Source organism: Zootoca vivipara, chromosome 9 (genome assembly GCF_963506605.1).
Source record: "Zootoca vivipara chromosome 9, rZooViv1.1, whole genome shotgun sequence".
Classification (NCBI taxonomy): domain Eukaryota; kingdom Metazoa; phylum Chordata; class Lepidosauria; order Squamata; family Lacertidae; genus Zootoca; species Zootoca vivipara.
The window spans coordinates 28,511,254-28,534,575 of record NC_083284.1 but is presented as its reverse complement, the minus strand read 5'-3'; the positions used below and the strand labels follow the sequence as shown (position 1 = coordinate 28,534,575).

At 42.3% G+C, this 23,322-nt stretch overlaps 1 protein-coding gene across 3 annotated transcripts in view; it reads left to right on the top strand.

The window, feature by feature from the left end:
• PRDM5 (PR/SET domain 5) overlaps positions 1-23,322 on the top strand; it is a 93,737-nt gene that overhangs the window by 5,477 nt on the left and 64,938 nt on the right. For 2 of the 3 annotated variants that reach the window (XM_060278570.1, XM_060278572.1), the window contains exons 3-8: positions 7,538-7,660; positions 14,704-14,902; positions 15,827-16,001; positions 18,793-18,885; positions 19,182-19,303; positions 23,163-23,242. In XM_060278570.1, the coding sequence (XP_060134553.1) occupies positions 7,538-7,660; positions 14,704-14,902; positions 15,827-16,001; positions 18,793-18,885; positions 19,182-19,303; positions 23,163-23,242 (792 nt within the window). The remainder of the gene's footprint in view (positions 1-7,537; positions 7,661-14,703; positions 14,903-15,826; positions 16,002-18,792; positions 18,886-19,181; positions 19,304-23,162; positions 23,243-23,322) is intronic. The other variant, XM_060278571.1, reaches the window with a different exon arrangement.

Here is a 23,322-nt window from a genome sequence, read left to right as displayed (position 1 = left end):
AAACAGCTCAGACCTGTGCTTTGGAGGCACCAGAAAAGCAGAAGTGTGGATGAGCCCTGTGTTTCATTTCTAAAAAGCCAGTCTGTGTGGGGTATCGGGATGGGGGGGGGTCATATATTTCACGCTATGGAAAAACTGAGGCAACTAAACTATTCAGAAGGTTGGGCGCTGCCTGATCTCCCTTGGCATCACCTGTTAATGGCACATTGTGGTAACGTGAAAGACTCCTCAAATCACTACGATTTGCCTCACAATTTGGGCTGCACACAGAGCTTATGCACACCCCTAGTATCTATGCTTAGCACTGTCAGGTATCAAAAGTACATACTCATTCATGTAAACAAATAAAATTCTGCTCATTGAAAAAGAGGATATCAGGTAGAAGGCTAGGCTGGGATTATTCTCCTTGACACTTTGGTAGGCAGGGAGATTTAGATGTGATGCAGCATTCCAGCATGTTTCCCCCCTCTTCATATTATGAAATGATACAGTGCCAGGAGGGCTTTATCAAGTGCTTTTTATAAACATGCAGTTCAGATCTTAGATCGAGCCCTTCAGAGCCTTTGTTGAGGCTAACTATAGCTCTTAGTAGACTTGGACCTTCAAAGCTCTGTTGATTTCATTAAGGCTTTGGGGATGTTCAGTGCATTTGGGATTACGGCCCATATCCTGTGGATGTGTGGTCTTATATGACAGATCTATTGCTTGATCTCAGATGAGACTAATATTCTTGGATGGCATCTTGAGGGAGCCCTGCTGGGAGGTTTGGTGTTTTGCTTTGTAAAAACAGTTCCTAAATGAAATATTTTGTGCTCATAGAGTGACAGTATTTGTAATCAAGTGACATCATTGCTCTGCCTGCAATGCTCTTGCAGCTGTCTGCTTTGGATGAAATTAGGCATCAATACACCCTCAGCTGATGGGCTTCTGAGCGTTGAAACAAATAACAGTATCCTCAATTCAGTTGCCAAATTAAGAACCATGGGATGAAGTAGTAGGGTATGCAAACATTTATTCTGTAAGCCACAGACCACTTGCTCTGAAGTTATCTCATTGAAGTAGCTTCGCTAAAGACCACATGACTAATGCAAACCAACACTGAGCTTGGCAGAACATTTATTGGGCTTTACCTCTCTGGATAAGCCCCCTAAAAGACCATTGAAAAATATTTGCCATCACCTACAATATTCTGCAGAGGACTGAAGGTCCCTCAATAATAAACAGCAATTAATCTCTATATATTCCTTTCTATTGATAGCATATGGATAAAGTATCCAAAGCGCTGGCCTGGTTCACACCTAACGCTAAACCATGTTTTATTAAACTATAGTTTGTTTCCTCATCTGAATCAACTTAACTGGGGTTTGTTTATTGCCAACAAACCAAAATTTGAAGCCGTGGTTTGTGGTTGGTTTGTGAACCTTGATTTGTTTTAACTATGGCCTGATGTTACAAACTATGGTTTGTTTGTGTCATGGTCCGGTCGGCGGGTGGTTGAAGCCCTGGCTGAGGACGTCAGGACCAGAGGCAAGATGGTGGTGTAGAAGCAGGAACAGATGCAGGGCTGAGGGTCCAGCAGCAGGCAGTCACAGGGTCAAGAAACAAGGCAGAGGTGAAGGTCTGGGAGTCAAGGAGCAAGGCAAGGGTTTAAGGGTCGAGGATCAAGGCATCGGTAAGGCAAGGGTCCAAGGAGCAAGAGGCCAGAGGCAACCAGGCAGGAATAGCGTTGCTGTGGCAAAGAGCTGAAGGGAACTGCTGAGCTTTTATCCCTCCCAGCTCCTGCCACCAGGTGCAGTGAGGTATCAAGTGGCCTCACCTGAGTGACCACTCCTTGCTTCTCCAGCACAAGCTGAGGCAGGCCCCAGTCCTGCAAAGCACTACAGGCCCCAGAGCCTGACTCCTGCCCATACTTCTGACAGTTTGGTCATCCCACTCCAGATGCACATCATGTTGCAAAGTAACAAGGCAAGAGCAGCTGGAAAGCAAACCAAACTTTATAAAACCAAACTATAGTTTGTTCAATTTACTGTGGAAAAGTCTTCATCTTTTAAATTTTCTGCCAGAACTGAAAGCAAATTGCAGGCATGGTTGCCCCTTTTGAGGGAATGACGTTGGCAAATTTCAAAAAGATAGATGCAACTTGCACTTGGAGGGTCTGCACTCCATTAAGCAGAGTCTCTTGAAATGAATGAGATTGCTCTAACCCAGCAACTTCAAGATCAATGCAACGCTAACATTTAGCTTCTAAGAGCATCCCATACCAGGTCTCATGTGTTCTGTTTCAAAATTAAATTAGAGTCTAGTCACGGAACATCCCCCCCCCTTGCTGTTTATATGGGAATGTAGTTTCTTGCCTTTCTTATTTAATAACAATCCACCAAATGGCCTCCAAAATCGCAAGCAATGTGTTTACTGAGTGCTGTAGCAGAAGCCATCTGTTTGTTATCATTGCTGTGCTGACATTTTCCCCTCACTGGCTGTAAAGTATTTGACTTCAGCTCACAGCCGTGCTTATGTAGTGCAACAGAATACATCCCGCTGCTTAATCCTTTTGGCCAAACGCAACATGATTTCATTTCAAACTTGAGAGAGTCATTTAGCAAGTTGCTTGAGCCACATATGCCAACATAAGCTTTCTACCATTTTTTTTTTTGCCATTCACCAATAGCCTTCCCCAGAGTGCTGGTTTTTTGTTTTGTTTGTTTTTTTACCAACTTGCACTAACTCGGGGTCTCCTAACAATCACAGTGAGTGCCCTTAACAAACTACAGTTTCCATTGTGGGGAAACCATGACTGTTTGAAGTGGTATAATGGTGCTTTACACGTAAAGTGTGGGTGTGACTTCTGTCTGTTGGGAATAAACAGACAAAATAGCAAAACTCCCTTTAGCTAAGAATAGAAATAATGTTCACATCAACTGCAAATGGCTAGAAATCATGACTGATTTTGGTGTTTTTTCCCATCACTGTATAAGTGATTAAAGGCTTCAATCCTGTACCCATTTACCTTGGAGTAAGCCCAATTGCACAAAACTCACATAGTTAGGTTTTCTAAATTCCACTGAGGTCAATATACTTTTAAACAATCTAACTGTGTACATGACTGCAGTCTTAGTATTGTCCAAAAGGAAAGCTCCAATTTTCCCGACTGCATTACTTGTCTGCTTCTTTTTATTGTACAGTTTTGTGTACGGCAGTGGTCCATTCAGGCTTTCAACCCTTTCATGTTGAAAACACAGCATAAACTTGTGCTATTGTGGAGATGTCAGGCTGTTTGAAACACGATAGCTTTAATTTCATCCATATTCATGCAAGAATTAACACTGGCCTTGCTTGTCTGTCCCAAACAAAGTCAAATACATATAAATATAACTTTTTGGAGCAGATTTTGTTTTTTCAGAGGCACATACAGATCCTGTTATCTTCAAAAACAACTTATATTCACATCTCTGTCTCTTTGGGGAACAAAATCTCTCCTTGGAAAAAGAGTAGTAAATTGGAGAGACTTTTATATTGTTTTGCAGAACCTCGGGAGCAGTTAAAGAAAATAAGAACAGCGTCAAAAATGCTCACTCTCATGTGGCTTCACTCTCATGTAAGCTTTGTCATAATAAGGCTACCTGTGTCTGTCAGTGAGGAAGAAGGATGTCCCTTCCCGAGGGTAACTAAGACAAAAAGCTCTTAGGGTGCAGTGGGTATCGTGTCAGACTAGGACCTGAGAGACTCAGGTTAAAATCCTCATCCAGCAATGAAGCCTACTGGATGACCCTGGGACTGTCACACTCTTAGTCTGACAAACCTCTCAGGATTGTTGTGAGAATAATGCTGTGGAAGAGGTAGATAACCATACATATTAGAAAACAAGACCATCAATAGTTTCTAGTCATGATGGCTTACATGAACCAATGGTTTTCAATGTACAGTGGTACCTCGACTTCCGAATGCCTCGACTTCCGAAGGTTTCGACTTACAAAGTTGGCAAACCTGGAAGTATTTTCGCCGTGCGTGCGTTCTGCGCAAAGAGCAAAATCATGCTTTGCGCATGCGCAAAATGGACGCTTCGACATCCGAAGGTTTTGACTTACGAATAGCGCCACTGAACGGATCGCCTTCGTAAGTCGAGGTACCACTGTATTACTTCCAGAAGCTGTGGGTAGCCAGGTGATGTAGAAAATGAAACCACATATTACCAGGATGTTAAACTACTGTACTACCGTGTTTCTCATATTATAAGACACGTCTTATATTTATTTTTTCCTCAAAAAAACAACTATGGCTTATTTTCAAGGGATGGATGTCTTATTTTTTTCCTCCTCCTCCTGCCGCGGCCAGCATTGCTGCTGCGCCTATCACTATGTCTTATTTTCAGGGTATGGCTTATATTCCTTGAATGCTTAAAAATCCTGCTATGGCTTATTTTATGGGTATGTCTTAAAATATGAGATACAGGGTATATAACCTTAAGATTCAACCTGTTGCTTTATAGGGATGGAGAATGTGACCTCCATTGCATTGCTAGCATGAGTAGACCAGACCACTCATGTTAGTAATTAAGTGCATAAGAATTTTGGGTGATGAATTGAATCTTACCCTTGAAATCTGGAACCAGTGTTTTTCCTAACAGTTTCTCATTCCTTTTGGAAGAGATCCACCTAACCTTTTGAAAAGTGTGGTTTCAATGGAATAATATTTTCTCCCCATAATTTTCCTGTTTCTGTGCAATGTGAGTATATAATGCTAAAGAAGTATACAGTATTATAATATCACTCAGGAACAATGGTCAGTTATAGTCCCTTTTGGCACAACGGTGAACAGTTTGCTAGTTTGGTCTTTTATTTTCCAGGTCAAAGGTCTTAGAGGCTCAAGTTAAAAGATGGAGAAGGAAAATATATATGATGTATTGAATAGACTGCTTTGGTTAATATTATTAAAGCACGGCCTTCCCTCTTCAGAGACCCTGGAAGAGGGTCCATTACTGTTTCGTAATATGAAAACATTTTCTTATAGGAATTGGGAAAATGCTGCAACCACATGCGACGAAGAGCAGTACAGATGTGGATTTTGAAAGGCAAATGAGGAAGAATGGTTGGAGTTGAAAGTGCTAAGGAGAGCACAGATGTGTTTACCTTTTCCCAACCTATAGCTGTATCTGGGCAGATTGCCAGGGGCTCTGTTGCAAACAGCTTTAGAATATCTTAAATAATTTTGTCCAGAACATTTCTTTGGGTAGCCCATTGCAATTATTATCTCCGGCACATCCATTATTTTTTAAAGGCCTTTTAATAACATTTTTAAAAATCTTCAAATATTGTTGATCATAACATCCTTCTGGACCATCTAGAGGGGCTGGGAGCTGGGGGCACTGTTATAAAGTGATTCTGCTCCTTCCTCCTGGGGCGTGTTCAGAAAGTGGTGGAGGGGGATGAGTGTTCAGACCCCTGGGCTCTCACTTGTGGGGTGCCTCAGCGTTCTGTCCTCTCCCCCATGCTTTCCAACATCTACATGCAGCCGCTGGGAGAGATCATCAGGGGGTTTGGGCTGGGTGTTCATCAATATGCGGATGATACCCAGCTCTACCTCTCTTTCAAATCAGAGGCGGTGAAGGTCCTGTGTGAGTGTCTGGAGGCGCTTGGAGGATGGATGGCGGCTAACAGATTGAGGTTGAATCCTGACAAGACAGAAATACTGGTTTTGGGGGACAGGAGGCGGGCAGCTGTGGAGGACTCCCTGGTCCTGAATGTGCCCCTGAAGGACCAGGTGTGCAGCCTGTGAGTCATTTTGGACTCGCAGCTGTCCATGGAGGTAAATTCTGTGTCCAGGGCAGCTGTTTACCAGCTCCATCTGGTACGCAGGCTGAGACCCTATCTGCCTGCGGACTGTCTCGCCAAAGTGGTGCATGCTCTAGTTATCTCTCACTTGTACTACTGCAATGTGCTGTATGTGGGGCTACTTTTGAAGGTGACCCGGAAACTACAACTAATCCAGAATGCGGCAGCTAGACTGGTAACTGGGAGCGGCTGCCAAGACCACATAACACTGGTCTTGAAAGACCTACATTGGCTCCCAGTACATTTCCAAGCACAATTCTAAGTGTTGGTGCTGACCTTTAAAGCCCTAAACGGCCCCAGTCCAGTATACCTGAAGAAGCATCTCCACCTCCATCGTTCTCCCCAGACACTGAGGTCCAGCGCCGAGGGCCTTCTGGCGGTTCCCTCGCTGTGAGAATCGAAGTTACAGGGAACCAGGCAGAGGGCCTTCTCAGTAGTGGCACCCACCCTGTGGAACGCCCTCCCATCAGATGTCAAAGAGAAAAACAACTACCAGACTTTTAGAAGACATCTGAAGGCAGCCCTGTTTAGGGAAGCTTTTAATGTTTGACAGACTATTGTATTTTAATATTTTGTTGGAAGCCGCCCAGAGTGGCTGGGGAAACCCAGCCAGATGGGCAGGGTATAAATAATAAATTGTTGTTGTTGTTGTTGTTGTTGTTGTTGTTGTTGTTGTTGTTGTTGTTGTTGTATTTTCTCTGCTGTTTGACAGTAGTTGGTTGGTTTTTAATCTTTTCAATGCAGTTGTAGCTCTTCTGTTGTGTAAAATGAGATGTGCCTGGCATTGTTTTACTCTTTTGTTCAGGTTTTGGTTTGGGTGTGAATTTGTATTATTCTTCTACTCCAGAGTTGCTCTTATTTAGCTTATTGCCACATAGTCTTTATTATGAGGTGAGAAATATAAATAAATAATCCAGCAGTGAGAGTCACTAGTTTATATATTTTTATTGGACTTGGCAGCTCAGCTAAAGTAGTCCTTTATTAAAGTAGACCAGAGATGGGGAACTAGAGGCCCTCTAGGTGCTGTGGGACTCCAGCTCCCATCAGTTGCAACCAGCATAATGCCAGCCCAGAGGAGTACATTCCATAATCTTGGTGCTACCAGTGAAAAAGCCCACCTCCACCTCACTAGAAACTGACAATAATCAGACTTGTGCCTGTGGGAGTTGTAGTCCGACACCAGGGGCTGGTCAGGTTTGCCTATGCCTGCTGTAGACCAAGATAAAATGCGAGCAGGCATGGGTTTGGAAGTGGGCTTTGGAAACTTATCTAGTTTTGCGCTTTAGACAAAACCAGAAGTGTTGGAAGCAAGCCCTATCCGTAGGTAACTTATAGCACAGGTTTTCACCTGTGTTTTTTCCTTGTTGTGTGGACTGTGTAGGTCTTCCATAGTTAACCTTTTGTCCTGTCTGAATTAGTGAAGGTTGTTGGTTATCTAGTGGGGCTATTTGACATATGATGCAGCTTATTGATGAATATGAGCCCTGAGAAAAAAAGACTGTCAATTTGAAGAGAGTTAACAAAAGAGAAGGGCCAGTTGGTGATGGAGGTACATGGGTCAAGGATGTGAGACATGGTCAATTCCTGGGAAAGTGACAGATTTGCTTCTTCTGCCAGACAGAGTAAGAAAAGCTAGGAGGGTGAACCCTGGTGATATTTTAATTGTTCCGCAAAGTTTTAGTTTTGCTTAATGGTTCTTGCCATTGCAGGTGCGTGGGAACAAAGGTGAGGTGCTTTATGTCCTGGATGCCAGCAGTCCAAGGCATTCCAACTGGCTGCGCTTTGTACATGAAGCTCCATCCCAGGAGCAGAAGAACCTGGCTGCTATCCAGGTAAATTTGGTAACTGCTTATTATCCTTAATCTCCGTAAAGGATTGCTCCTTTGTTTATTTATTCCCCTGTGCCAGCCTGGAAGCACTGTATGAAAAATTTCAAAATTCACAGGGCGATACCTTTGCACTTTCTTTATTGGCAGTCAACAGACCATTGAAACATTTTGTAGCACTTGACAATTACACTTGATAAAATTTATAAACATGCACATGAATACAGTTGGAAAAAACATAGAATTAAAATACTAGACAATATCGATAGATATATTTATTGGGAACAACTAAAACACCCCCAAAATAGTGAATGTGTTTTGTGTTCTCCAGAACTCTTCTCTAGGCAGGATTTTAAACAAAATCTGAGGAGTGGGATGAGAAGGAGAGAAAATGCTGGTCAGGGTGTTGGAGGCCAAAAGACTGTGGTTTGTATCCGTGTTAAAATTGAGTGCAAGAGGTGATAGACAGACTTACTTTGGTTAGTCTCTGCTGTATGCAAAACAGATGCTACGTTGCACCAAAGGACTGCTGAGATAAAGAAACAATAGTGGCAATTCCTCCACTTTTTGAAAGCGTGTAATTTCTCAGGCAGCTATTCGGAAGCTTTCTGCCAAAAACAAGTGAAAACTATAGGTAGCAATTAAGTCCATGTCCCAATAAAATCCATTCTTCCATGAATTTGTCCCCTTCACAATTACCCCAAATCAGTAGTTCGTCTTGACAATTAAGTCCAGTCACAAACGACTCTGGGATTGCGGTGTTCATCTCGCTTTAAAGGCCGAGGGAGCTGGTGTTTGTCTGCAGACAGTTTTTCCGGGTCATGTGGCCAGCATGACTAAGCCACTTCTGGCGAAACCAGAGCAGTGCACGGAAATGCCATTTATTTTCCCGCCAGAGGTATCTACTTGCACTTTGATGTGCTTTCGAACTGCTAGGTTAGCAGGAGCTGGGACCGAACAACGGGAGCTCACCCTGTCGCAGGGTGGCAAGCCCTAGGCTCAGTGGTTTAGACCACAGCGCCACCCGCATCCAACTAATATTCCCTCCCAAAACACTTTCTATTGGATTCAAACAGAAGAGATTTAAGGTCATACTTAACTCTTCCACTGATATCATTGATAATTTAGATAGCTTGAGTTAGAGCTAATACTGTTGTTCCACTTGTGCAACAGAACTACTCTGTCCTCTCTTCTTCAGAGCCACCCCACCCCGCCACCCAAATCTGCTCCAGAAGGTTGGGGAGAGGAGAGGAAGTAATGTGTGAATGGAATGCTGCTCATGCATTTGCTTTAGCTTTGACTTGAATCATAGAATCATAGACTCATAGACTCATAGAATCATAGAGTTGGAAGAGACCACAAGGGCCATCCAGTCCAACCCCCTGCCAAGCAGGAAACACCATCAAAGCATTCCTGACAGATGGCTGTCAAGCCTCTGCTTAAAGACCTCCAAAGAAGGAGACTCCACCACACTCCTTAGTAGCAAATTCCACTGTCAAACAGCTCTTACTGTCAGGAAGTGCTTCCTAATGTTTAGGTGGAATCTTCTTTCTTGTAGCTTGAATCCATTGCTTCGTGCCCGCTTCTCTGGAGCAGCAGAAAACAATCTTTCTTGATTCTGCCTTTAGATTGGAGTCTCTGAAATTAGAGTAAAAGCTAGGCAAGACTAATTTTACAAATATCCCCAAATCATGCCTTATACATATAAGCAGTGCTTTTCCCCCGGGGGTACGCAGGGGTACGCATACCCCTAAACATTTTGTGAATCTTTGTACTTTTGTCCATTTACTGTATTTATTCTCCCCGATTTCAGCTATATAAATTTTCTGGAGTCAAAATGAGAGTACCTCTAAACATTTTTTTTATAGAAAAAAAAGCACTGGATATAAGAAATAAAAAATAGTGGCTAATCATACATCCACATTCAAGCAGATTAGCTTTGGATGCTATGCCTGAGCTATGGAAATGCTAAAGAACTGTAAAAAAAACCTATTTAGAATCTGAAGTCAGTTGTGTGAGTATGCTTTGTTAAGCGGACAAGAATGCTAAGAGTTGTAGGGAGCGTCAACTATTCCCCTCCCCCCCAGATGCATGATATACTTTTTGACGCCTCCCCCAGTGGAAGGAAATGGTTAATCAGAGTTTTTGGAATGCTGCCAGATTGAATGAGGACTTGTAAGGCCATGTATGACATATAGCTATGAAGTCATTGGCCTTTTGTTGGAAGTTGTAATCAGTGTGACAGCAACAATAAACCTTCAGTCTTTTCTCCTGTCATTCAACTGATCAATGAACATATAAAATCCACAGTGCCTCTCAAAGCTAAATGTGTTTTCTGCTTGCTTTCCTGTACCTTAATCCCGTTTTGAGTAACCTGGTTGAATAAAAAGGACTGCATTTTCTCCTGTGTTTGCCAATTACATTTTTATACTTTCTTTTAACAATGGTGTCTGCTGGTGACTACTGTATGGCGAGGGCCCCTTAGCTGTTAATGTCAAAACTCTTTATAAACAGGATCACAGCCAACCCTTTCTATTCAAGCACTCTGTTCATTAGCCACCAGACATTCTGGTGGTCTGGACAAGCTCAGCAAACTGGAATAATGAAATGGCAAAGGTTAATGGGAAAAGAGGTATTTACTGTGATGCAGTAGAGTGGTTTAAAGTCATACTTAACAAATGTAATAATGGAAGATTAGTATTTGAGAATCAGTCAACACTGTAATAAATATGGCACAACTGGTCTACCTCTCAGCCTAAAAGGCAGACGGGAATTTGGGAAAGGAGGTAAGCCACAAAGAAATCTAAGACAAATTCATCTTATTATAAGAAGACAAGGAGAGTCCTGCTGGCTCAAACCAAAACCCTATCTGGTCCAGGATTCTGTTCTCGCATTGGCCAAACACATGACTATGGCAAGCCCATAAGTGGGACATGAGCATAATAGTCCTCTTCTGCTTATGATCCTGCTTGTGATTTTATATATTTACCTATTGCAATGTTTACTTATCATAAGGCAAGTTTGAGGTTTTCTGTTCATTTCTTGTGCTGCCCATAAGCAATTATATTAACAAAAAGTTAATGCCCAAATACATAGTGTTTTATTTTTATAAGAAAGCAGGGCCGCCTCCTTATTTTAGGAGACCCATGGCAGATAAAGGCACGCCCTTTATCATTGGTCATCCTATATCACCACCATCATTCAAATATACAGCATCACAGTATAAAGAAAGCCATCAAAGAAGAATAAAACAAACAAGCACAGGCTCCAAAAACAATAATAAAATAAGTTCAGCAAACTCCAAAAACGATAAAACCACCCATGCAAAATCTAAAAAGAAAAACAATTTCATCGGTTGTAAAATTTGAACCGCCACAAATCTTCAGTAGGCACCTAAACCTCATTGTGCCAGACATCTGTCTGATTTTGAGTGGCTAGTCCAAGAACTGGAGCTACGGAAGTAAAAGCCCTATTTATAGTACAGGCTAAGCATACCCATCTGCTGGACAGAGATACAGTAGGAAAGATGGTCCTATAGATACCCTGGTTCCAAGTTGTTTGTTGGCATGGCAGTCCTGGCAAGCAGTGGTGTTGTAATCAGTGTTGGACACTTTGCTCTGAGCCACCTTTTAAATTTCTAACAATGTAGGGTCATTGTGGGAAATTAAAATGGCAGCTCATGCTGAGATGCCCACAACAGCCAACCCAGGGTGATTATCAGCAGGAAGTAGTGGCTGCAGCAGATGTGAGAAACATCACACGTATGTGAGCACGATCCTTTAGCAGTAGTCTTAGAATCTTGGTACAGGGGAGAACGAAGGCTAACTGACACCCGAGGCGGGGAAAACCGCCGGCTGCGCACGCGTTGCGCCGCTATGTACAATGCATGCATGGCGCCGCTACGTAGGGTGCATGTGTGGCATCACTACGTACAATGCATGCTTGCAACTGCGCATGCATTGTAAATAGTGGTTTGCTGCCGGCGGCGCCCCAGCTCCGTAGGGGCGGTGATCCTCTGCTTGCGGCTGCAATGGTGGTGGAGGGATCCTCCGATTGCGGCTGTAGCAGCGATGGAGGGATCCCACTGCATGGGTGGCGCTGGTGCCAAACTGCTATGTACAGTGCATGTGTGGCGTTACTATGTCCAGCACATGCATGTGACACCGCACATGCATTGTACATAGTGGGTTTGCTGCCAGCGTTGCTTGAATGCTGCACGGACTGTGGCAGGATCCTCTGCTCACAGCTATAGCCACGAAGGGAGGATTCTCCACATGTGGCTGCGGCGTTGCGATGGCTGCTCGCGTCGCCACGTCCAGGGGGTGGCAGGGTGAGTGCCCCACAGGGTGCCTTCTTGTCACCCCTCCAGACATGGCACCCAGGGCGCACCGCCCCCGCCCCCCTTGTGACGCCACTGCCTTGGTAATCTTAGAAATAACACTCTCTCAAACTTTTATCAACTCATGTCCCCCTTCTGGATTTTTGCTGCCTTCTGCCCTTCCCTTCATGCCCTGCTTTTAACAGCAGAGGTATGGATTTCATACAAAGATTGTAACTGAAGCAGTGCTTGGTGTTATAAATGAAGCCATAGTCTTATGAGCCTTGGTTTGGTTTGAGTGTGGTTTGGTGTTACCATACACTCTACCCTGCTTCCTTAACCATGGTTTGTTTGAGCTCCCAACCACAAATGCTCAACAAACTGCAAAAGCTTTGACTCAAGAGCAGCTGGAAAACAAGTCCAGCTTTGGAGGAAATAGCCATGGTTTGTTTGATTGTCTATGCGACAACTTGTGGTTAACTAACGGTTTGTTAAAACAAATCATGACTTAGCCTTTGTGTATCCGGGCCTTTGTGTGTGCCTGGACATATGTTTCATTGAAACAAGAAAAAGTAAGAGCCAAATCTTTTTACATTAGAAGGGAGGGGGGGAATGTCCTATAACTTGATTTATTTTAAGTTTTTATTGTGGTAAATTAAAATTCCCTGGGACATGCAACAGTGCTATAAGAGGAAAAAGTAACTCTTTCATGAAGGCAAGATATTCTGATAGCTATCTGAACTCCGCTGCGAAATACACATCTTGAAGAAAATATGTAATTAATTTTCTTCTCCCCATTCCATCACTGATGTAAGAGCAAAAATTTGTCTGGTCCTTGAACACTGTTGCTTTTGACAAGTTTTTCAAATTAAATTGACTTTTCCATTTCATAAATAAGTCATTTTAATCCATTACAGACCTATCTAAGCTTTAGAAGTAAGATATCCCCTGTTGGCAGTTTCAATGAATCTTAGCATATTGCAAATTAAAAATCCTTATCTTGCTGTAGCCTCGCAAAGCTTGTCACAAAATATATGGCTATGTACACCGTGTAAGCAAGGCTCAATTAACTTTACTGGATGTTGATCAGATAAGAATTATGATTTACGACAGCACTTGGCAGCATTTGCTAGGTAAATGTGATTTTCCTTTGGTAGAACCCAAAGCACTTTGCTCATCTGATAACTGTTGCCTAAGTCTGCATTACCATAAAACCGTTGACTGAACCATATGAAAGCAGGCCCATGTAAATGAGAGGTGGGCAGAAGCAAGAGCCTTGCAAATTCCAACAAAGCTATAGATACAGAGCACAAGGCACACTGCAGCACTGGCTCCATGTTTTGAGAGGACCCAGGGCACATGGACCTCCTCTTATGTAGATATAGGTCACATTGGAAATACCTGGCCATGGTGTTGGAAGCAGCAGGAGTAGTCCATGGGGGGCTGGGAAGTGGCATTGTAAGCTCTCACAGTTCCATAGCGCAACTCCATGGCACCCTGGAAAATGTCAGTGGGTGGCTTGCAGACAGTGTCCTGACATCTCAAGGGACCTGCTAGCTGCCTAGGGTGCTGGTGCTGAGCTTGATATATTGCAAAACAAACATCTTTATGTCTTCAAAAGCATGTAAAATTAGTAGGTGGGCTTCCACAGGATACATGATTGCAGCCGTCTGGAAATCAGTTACCAACTGAAATTAGGCACACAACTAGTATTCTGATATTTAGGCAGCAGCTGAAGACATTTTTGTTTAAGAAGGCTTTTCCTAAAATGTGACTCAGACATTTTATGGACTATTAATTGTACAGTTGAATTGCAGAAATGGTTTTATTGCTGCTAGTTCATTGAGTCTACAGGGTTTTTTTTGTATTTTATCTTACTTTTCCTTCTATCATACACTGCTCTGGAACCTTTGATTGTGAATTGGTTTATAAGTTTGCAAATAGTAAATAAATACATAACAAGCTCAATTGTGTCTGACAGGAAAAGTCAGGCTTGTGGTATCTTAAAGACTAATATATTTACTATGGCACAAACTTTTTAAAAAGTGCAACAAGTCTGTGTTGTTCCTGCTGGACCTTTTGAGCAATACTGTACAGTGGTACCTCTGGATGCGAACGGGATCCATTCCAGAGCCCCGTTCGAATCCAGAGCAGTACTCAACCTGAAGCGCCGAATCTGCGCATGCTCGCCGCGCGATTCGGCGCTTCTGCACATGCACGTGACGTCATTTGGCGCATCTGCACATGCGTGAATCACCAAACCCGGAAGTAACCCGTTCTGGCACTTCCGGGTTCGGCGTGTTCGTAACCCGTGATGTACGCAACAGTCAGCGAACGTAACCAGAGGTATGACTGTATATTATTTTCAAAACAATGGAAGAGATTCAAGTAAATTGGCTGATCAGAATGAGCTGTAGTCATGCAGTGGGACCCCCCCCTTCCACCTGTATGCCCCCCAAATCTGCTGTAGGGAGCTGGGGAAACCCTCAGAATGGGTTTAGGGCTTCCACAGAGGAAGAAGAGGCGGGAAAGTCCTATTGCACAAGCAGACCTTGTTCAGCTCATGCATACCCTGCTCAACACTACTATGAATTCCACCTTGTATCTGACAAAAATTACTTGTTCTTGTATCCACTCAGAAACTTAACTTGTATTTCTTGATGCTTTTAAAAATTAATTTAGCGGTATGCTTTCCAAAAGGGACTGTCCAATCTCTTGCTTTCCCCAACAGGAAGGAGAAAATATTTTCTACTTAGCTGTTGAGGATATTGAAACAGATACAGAATTGCTGATTGGTTACCTTGACAGCGACATGGAAGAGGTAGAGGAAGAAGAGGAGGAAGTAATTACTAACCAGGAAGAAGATGACCGCATCATCAGCAACAATGGTAACAGCAGCCATAAGGAATTGCAACAAACTAGTGAGAAAGGTATGGATGGATTGAAGCTGAATGGAAATGATGCGCATCTGTTTAAAAGGACACAGTCATTTCTTAATTTAGGAAAACAAGGGGCACCTTTTCTGTATAGTTGAGGATTTTTGTAATTTCAGTTTTCGGAACAGTTTACAAATGGCAACCTTTGCAAGCTATCAAGATTACTTCAGACTTCACACCTTTCTGCTTCCATAACTACGAAACAGGATTCTATTCTTACACATTACTGGGAAAAAATCACACCTCTCTATGTGACTTTTTTATAAGATTATTTCAGTTTTAAAATATATATTTAAGGTTCTTTCTTAAGCGTCTTAGAAGGCGCTCACAGCAAAGGACTTATCCTTTGTTTAATGAAATAACATAAAACTCAAAAAAAATCATAAGTGATAGAATTTACATAAATGATATAATAAAACAGATCACTGTCCCTCTCCCCCAAGTTCTTTTAGGTTGTGTCACCACAAAAACTCTTCCGTGAAAGTTGATCTCATCTCAGTCACTTCAGCAACACAGCAACATTGCCTCATCTCAGTCACTTCAGCAACACAGCAGTCTTTTCAAAAGAGTTGCCACTTAGGAAACGGAAACTTACAGCCCTTTATAATATAAAGAGCACCAGTTCTCTTTCCAACTGTGTGCAGAATTATTATAGCAATGTATGCTAGAGGGTTACACCAAGGCAAAGTGATGCAGAAAAATAGGTTGCACAGAAATGAACAAACATAATTAGATTTCTTTGCTGTTTTCAGATGTCAGCTGAATTAATCATGTTTCTTTCTGCAGTAATATGAACTCACCACAGCTTTGAAAATATTGGTGACTCCTCCTTCACTAGAGCATTTTCTTAGAATATAATTTTCCAAACATGTTATACGCAGGAAATGATTTTTTGAATTTTTCTTCTTTGCCATGCAGATTCTTTTAGTTGCAAAGAGGACCATGCCTGCCCTAACTGTGAATCCAGTTTTGCCAGCCAGGAAATCCTCGCTGAACACCTTCAGACATTGCACCAAAAACCCAGTGAGGAAAAGGAATTCAAATGCAGGAATTGTGGGAAGAAATTCCCAGTTAAGCAAGCTCTGCAGAGGCAGTAAGTCTAGAACATCATAAAATACGATTCTATGTCACTCAGATCATTAACTTGAATTTCTTTTCTTTAGGGATGGGTGAATTGCAAAGTTGGCAAACATTTTTAGACTACTTTAAAATGTACATTTTTGAATGAAAACATCTTATACCTGGAATATGACAGAAGTTGTGTGCAGACAGATGCGCTGCAGCAGGGGTACTTCTCAGAGAAGCCAGGATTTGACTTCCTGCTGAATGTTCCCTCAGTGAGAAACCTGAGTTTGTCCTGTGTTGTCTATGAAACGGAAGTATTGGAGCAGGAGTTTTCTTCTGGGTAGGCTTTCATGTTAGTCTCCAAGCATTCCTTCAAAGTACCACAGCCCACGTTGGCTGTTTTCGCTGAACATTTTGGATAATGCAACAAGCTTGGGGAACATCATTATAGCTACGAATGTGTGGGTTCTGCATTGCAGGGGGTTAAACCAGATGACACACACAGCCCCTTCCAATTCTATGCTTCTATGAAGCTACAGTTAGAACTGGATATGGAACAACTGATTGGTTCAAAATTGGGAAAGGAGTACAACAAGGTTGTATATTGTCTCCCTGCTTATTTAACTTATATGCAGAATTCATCATGCGAAAGGCTGGACTAGATGAATCCCAAGCCGGAATTAAGATTGCCGGAAGAAATATCAACAACCTCAGATATGCAGATGACACAACCTTGATGGCAGAAAGCGAGGAGGAATTAAAGAACCTTTTAATGAGGGTGAAAGAGGAGAGCGCAAAATATGGTCTGAAGCTCAACATCAAAAAAACCAAGATCATGGCCACTGGTCCCATCACCTCCTGGCAAATAGAAGGGGAAGAAATGGAGGCAGTGAGAGATTTTACTTTCTTGGGCTCCTTGATCACTGCAGATGGTGACAGCAGTCACGAAATTAAAAGACGCCTGGTTCTTGGGAGAAAAGCAATGACAAACCTAGACAGCATCTTAAAAAGCAGAGACATCACCTTGCCGACAAAGGTCCGTATAGTTAAAGCTATGGTTTTCCCAGTAGTGATGTATGGAAGTGGGAGCTGGACCATAAAGAAGGCTGATCGCCGAAGAATTGATGCTTTTGAATTATGGTGCTGGAGGAGACTCTTGAGAGTCCCATGGACTGCTAGAAGATCAAACCTATCCATTCTTAAGGAAATCAGCCCTGAGTGCTCCCTGGAAGGACAGATCCTGAAGCTGAGGCTCCAATACTTTGGCCACCTCATGAGAAGAGAAGAATCCTTGGAAAAGACCCTGATTTTGGGAAAGATTGAGGGCACTAGGAGAAGGGGACGACAGAGGACAAGATGGTTGGACAGTGTTCTCGAAGCTACGAACATGAGTTTGACCAAACTGCGGGAGGCAGTGCAAGACAGGAGTGCCTGGCGTGCTCTGGTCCATGGGGTCACGAAGAGTCGGACACGACTAAACGACTAAACAACAACAACATGAAAACATAAGAGAACAATTAAAATTGAATTAATAGCAAATAAAATTGCATAACAAGAAGATCAAACTTGAAGCCTATTTGTAACAAATTAAAATGAGAAAAGATACTGTGTTTTAAAGGTATACATAAAGCAGCTATAGGAAAACAATTTGTGAGAGGTTATTAAGTCTGGCGTCCATATATATATATATATATATATATATAGAGAGAGAGAGAGAGAGAGAGAGAGAGAGAGAGAGAGAGAGAGAGAGAGAGAGATACATTTTGTTTCTCTTCAGGGGATTCAGCATGTGAAAATATTCCATATTTTAATTGTGTATTTTGTTTTTGAAAAAGCAACCCTGGAATGTGTTTGAAGTGCAGAGGAAAATTTCTTAAGTAAATATTGTACATTGGAGCTGCAGCAGACCACTGGAAATTATACAAGGAAATTATACACAGCTCCTCTTTCCAGCAGAAATGGAACATTTTCTCCCCCATTGATTTGCATTCTGAGGCACAATCTTTGTAAAAGGCAACCGTTTAAATAAAACGGGCATGATTTCCCATGAAAGCAGGAATTTTAGAAGTTTTCTATATACTGGTGTGTATTATAAACAATGTACATGTAAGTAGTTCACTGGAATGCAGTGGATCTCTAGAGATCCATTGTGAATCAGTTGTGTTAATGTTTGTGGAAGAGAAAAAGAACAAAGGGTTTTCAGAGGTTTACACTGTAGCTGTTAATCCCAACATGTTTCAGAAATAGTTTTCCTTCTTCAGGGGCAATTTTTTTTGTCAGATTACCACAGAAAAATACTATTGCATTCTGCAGCCTTAAAAATATGGAAACCACCCAAAAAAGAACAACAATAAGAAAATATTGTTTTGGCTGGGCTGATGGGAGTTGTAGTCCAAAATAGATTTTGCAGATCTAGCCCTATAACTTGAATGTTGATTTGTGTTGTGGTCATGGTCCCCTCTTCAAGACACCTAGTAAATTAAAAACAACAAAAAGTATATAATTTAACTATAAACTTTGAAAATTCAGATTACTAAATTTAAAGACCATACATTATTGTATTAAGATGGCTAAACCACAAATTAAGTGGCTCATCATAATATTCACAATTTCCTTCAATAATGCCTATATGCTTTCCCCTTGGACAAATATCCCAGGATTTGTGGAAAGCCAGTCAACCCCTGAAATCTAATTGACCTTGGAATGTTTGACTTCTGTTTTATTTTGGAAAACAAACAAACATAGCATAAATGTGGATGGCATCAAACACCCACACAATTTAAGCAAATGCATGTATTTTCTTTTGTCTTTCCTGATAGTGTTCTCCAGTGCACAGAGAATGTCAACCCGGGAGATCGTTCAAGAAGTTTTCAGTGTTCTGTTTGCAACACATCCTTCAGCTCAGAATTGAGGTTCCATGTCAGAATTACTGGACTGCTCTCATCCTGCTGCTGACCTCCCTTTTGCATGCTTGCTTGCTTTTCAAGTTTCTTAGTTGTTTTCTGAACCCTAACTGTGCAAGACGAGAAATGCTTTCATGCCTACCTGCAGTAGGTTATGCATGAAGTGACCCCAGAAGTCTTCTGCGCAGCATGTGTTAAGCGCACTCAAAATGCCTGCTGAGAGGCTGATTCTTTTTGGAGAGGGGGGAAGTATCTTATTTCTTGATGTATTATTTTTTCCCTACTCTCCAACTCTCCAACATCAGCTACGAGCAACACAAAGAAGCATGCCGAGGTGATGCCAGGTTCGTATGCAAGGCTGACAGCTGCGGGAAGAGGTTCAAGAGCAAGGATGCTCTGAAAAAACACAAGGAAAATGTGCACACTGGTAAGCATAAAATGTTGAAATCACCAGTGTTTAGGGAATCACTTCCCAGTGTTCACATTTCCTGAGCTGAATCTGGATTCAAGAAAATGCCGGCCTATCTGTGGCTATTAACTGAGAAAACCAAAGTGTTCAGAGGAAGAGAATGAGAGCTCCATGTTCAGAAGCAGGGCACTTGAGTACCAGTTTGTGGAAAGAAACACAAGCACATGTTTTATCACTATCACCTGGGCTGGTGTCAGCCCAGAGTACCCTTCTCAGAGGCAGTATGCTGGGATTTACAATTGGGGAGTGCGCTGTTGCATTCAGATCCTGCTTGTGGGCTTTCTGTGGGCATCTGATTGGCCACTGTGAGAACAGGATGTTGGCCAAAGATGGACCTTTGACCTGATCTAACAGGGCTCTTCTCATGTTCTTGGGTAGCTGCATCATAGCAGGACAACCAGAACTGATGTCCGTGCCAGTTTGGTTCTTCCTGCTATTCCCCTGGCTGTGTGCTGGGCTTACCTGAGTGGCAGTGACTGGGAGGGGGGATTTTAACATGATGAGCGGTTTTCACAGATCCAGCCACTGCTGCCAGGTGAGCCTGTAGCCTGTGAGACACTGACTGGCCAGTTTCACAGATGACCATTCACCTCCCCCCCCCAAAATCCCCTCTGACAATCATTGTGGGCTTCCTAAGAACAACTGGGTAGTTATTGTTGAAGACAAAGTGCTGGACTAGGTGAAACTGGATATCCTTATGTGCTTCCGTTTTGAAACTGTTGGACAGACATGGTTCAGAGCATTACAAGGTTACACTTTTGCATGCTACGTGGAGTGCACAGGGGAGGGCTAATGATCCTTCACTACATCTGTGTCTCTATGCTTTAAATCAAACTATGACTTCCAAGGGGCAGCCTCCCTAATCTATAGTGTAATATCGGACCATAATATGGGAAATTATGAAAGTTAAGGCAGGCAGAGTTAAGAGAAAAGATAAGAGGCTCACAGGTGGGAGACTGTCTGGCAAAGTCACCCTTTAAGCACAGTATCTGCATGCCTCCCTCAAAATCATCTTCCACTGGTATTGGACACCAATAAGACTAGCTAAAATAAACCACAGGCTGTCTTTCCTTCTGTACTGGAAAGGGTGTTGGAAGCCTGGGGATTACATGCATGTATGGTGGAAGTGCATTATTGTTCAAAAATTCTAGATCAAAGTTTTCACTGTTGTTTCTATTATTATTTCTAAACAACCCTTGCAGACTAATCGAGCCTTAGCACTCCTCATACTGGACCTTAGCTCAAGTTGTGCTAAGGGTAATAAAAAATTAATTGGTTTTCTTCTTACTGTGGATTTTTGAGGGAGTTTTTAAAAAGTTTCACGAGGATACTTGCACATTTGACTTTTCCAGCTTTGTAAAGATGCATAATTTTGGCCACCGTTTTGCTTTTAAGACATAGAACAGACATGTAATGTTGGCAGTTGCTCACAGATTAGCCTGGAGCATAATTGGGATGAGTGGAAACGTTTCTTGGTACGTATTAGTTAATTATGTTAAAGGGCAGAGGAAAACATGTATTACAGATTCAAATCAGAAGAGGTTTTGCTGTGCTTTCAATTTATTTATGACAGGAAAATCTAAGAGATACGTGTAAACTTTCTGAAACTAATGGAATTGGAAACCTTGTTTCCTGCTCATGCCTGAACCTCCAAAAAAACCCCACTAGCTAGCCCTTACTTGTAGAACTTGGCAGGGAGAAAATACAACAGTGAGACAAATGGTAGTTTAGCACCAGAACCTGGGACAATAGCACTATTGGAGCTGGGTGCAAGACTGAGGCCCCATCTGCTCTACATGTTTAAAGGGGTATCATACCATTTAAAACACTCATGACTTAGGATTCCCAAAGAATCCTAAGAACAGCAGTTTGTCAAGGGTGCTGAGAGTTGTTAAGAGACACCTATCTCCCTGACAGAGCTACAGTTCTTAGAGTGGCTTAATAGTTAGGCCCTCATCCCAGGGAACTCTGGTAATTGCAGAGGGCCTTCTCGGTAGTGGCGCCTGCCCTGTGGAACGCTCTCCCATAAGATGTTATGGAAATAAACAACTATCTGACTTTTAGAAGACATCTGAACACAGCCCTGTTTAGGGAAGTTTTTAATGTTTGAAGTTTTGTTCTGTTTTTAATGTTTAATGTTCCGTTGAAAGCCACCCAGCCAGATGGGTGGGGTAGAAATTTATTATTATTATTATTATTATTATTATTATTATTATTATTATTATTATTTATTAATTGTTGTTGTTGTTGACATTATAGCTTTCGGAAGGAAATAGGGGTCTCCTAACAACTGGGGACCCAGGTGGTGCTGTGGTTAAACCACTGAGCCTAGGGCTTGCTGATCAGAAGGTCGGCGGTTCGAATCCCTGTGACGGGGTGAGCTCCCGTTGCTTGGTCCCAGCTCCTGCCAACCTAGCAGTTCGAAAGCACGTCAAAATGCAAGTAGATAAATAGGAACCGCTACAGCGGGAAGGTAAACGGCGTTTCCATGTGCTGCTCTGGTTTGCCAGAAGCGACTTTGTCATGCTGGCCACATGACCTGGAAGCTGTACTCCGGCTCCCTCGGCCAATAATGTGAGATGAGCGCGCAACCCCAGAGTCGGTCACGACTGGACCTAATGGTCAGGGGTCCCCTTTACCTAACAACTGGGAAGCCATGACTGTTTCAAGTGGTATGATACTTATTTAAATGGTGTGAATGTAGCAAAATAATAATAATTATGATATGGTTGCCTACTATAAATGAAGCGGATAATCCGGAGTGTTGCTTCAGTGCTGGTCTGAAACTTGTTGAAGGCTGAAATAGCCCTGCAGGACACATCTCTTCCAGGGTGTAACTTTGATTAAAGAGGTCACCCTCTATTTCTTGACTGGACTTAGGTCAAGCTGGTATGTCTTCTGCCCCCTCTGGTGGCAAAGGTACAATGCCGAGAGCTGAGGGAGTTTCTGGGGGGAAGTTGGCAAGGGAACATTTTCCATTTCTTTCCACTCTTAATTTGTATACTGCCTTTCCACATTACTATACACAAGGCAGTTTGCAAGAAACTGCCGAAATAGACAGCAAAGATCACACATATGATCCAATCCAAAAAAATTCATAATAAAAACATAACTTTAAAATAAACATTATTGGGAGCAGGGGTAGAGAAAGCACAGCACATTTTTATTCATCTTCTGTATCACTGTCTGAAGTCTGAAACGATCTTCAGTTTATTGGCCCTCATCCAGTCTATTCCTGACTCTGGACACTGTTTCAACTCTTCCACAGCATTGCCTGAATTCACTGAGACTCATTTAAGCCTATGGGACAAAAATCATTGTAAACTATGGACTGTGGCTGCCTTCGCCAACCTGGTTCCCTTCAGATGTTTGGGAGTTGTAGCCTAAAACATTTGGAGGGCACAAGCTAGGTGAAAGCTAAACTATGGATTTATTCCTCATAATTGCTTATTGTAAACACAGCAGATAATCAGTAATTAATAACTAAACTGTTGTTGCATTCTGAACTGGAGGCTAATAAATAGATATGTTCTTATTGATTATATTAGGTGATATAATATAATTGGATCGCTTTATTTATTTATTTATTTAGCAGCCAAAACTTTCTTGGAGCTACATTCCACAGGGGAAAAAAACTTCTGTAGGGCACCCACAGAGCTGTCCTGTAACATAATACATTTGAGGTGGGGTAAAAGTGTAAAATTCTTGTGTCCATCAAATGGCCTGTGAAAAATGGCACAGGCAGTGAAAACATTTGGCCTCTTCCTTTGTACTTCTTTATTAAAGCTGTTGGTGGTATTTTTTGTTTCTGGCTTAGGAAACTCTAGGAAGAGGCTGATGTGTTCAGTGTGCAATAAGAGGTGTTCTTCAGCAACAAATCTTCAAGAGCATCGAAAGGTCAGTAAAATGAAGGCTGACCCCCAGCAGGTTGTGACTCTGCCGAGGTAGAAGGCCATAGAGGAGGGTCGCTAGAGAGC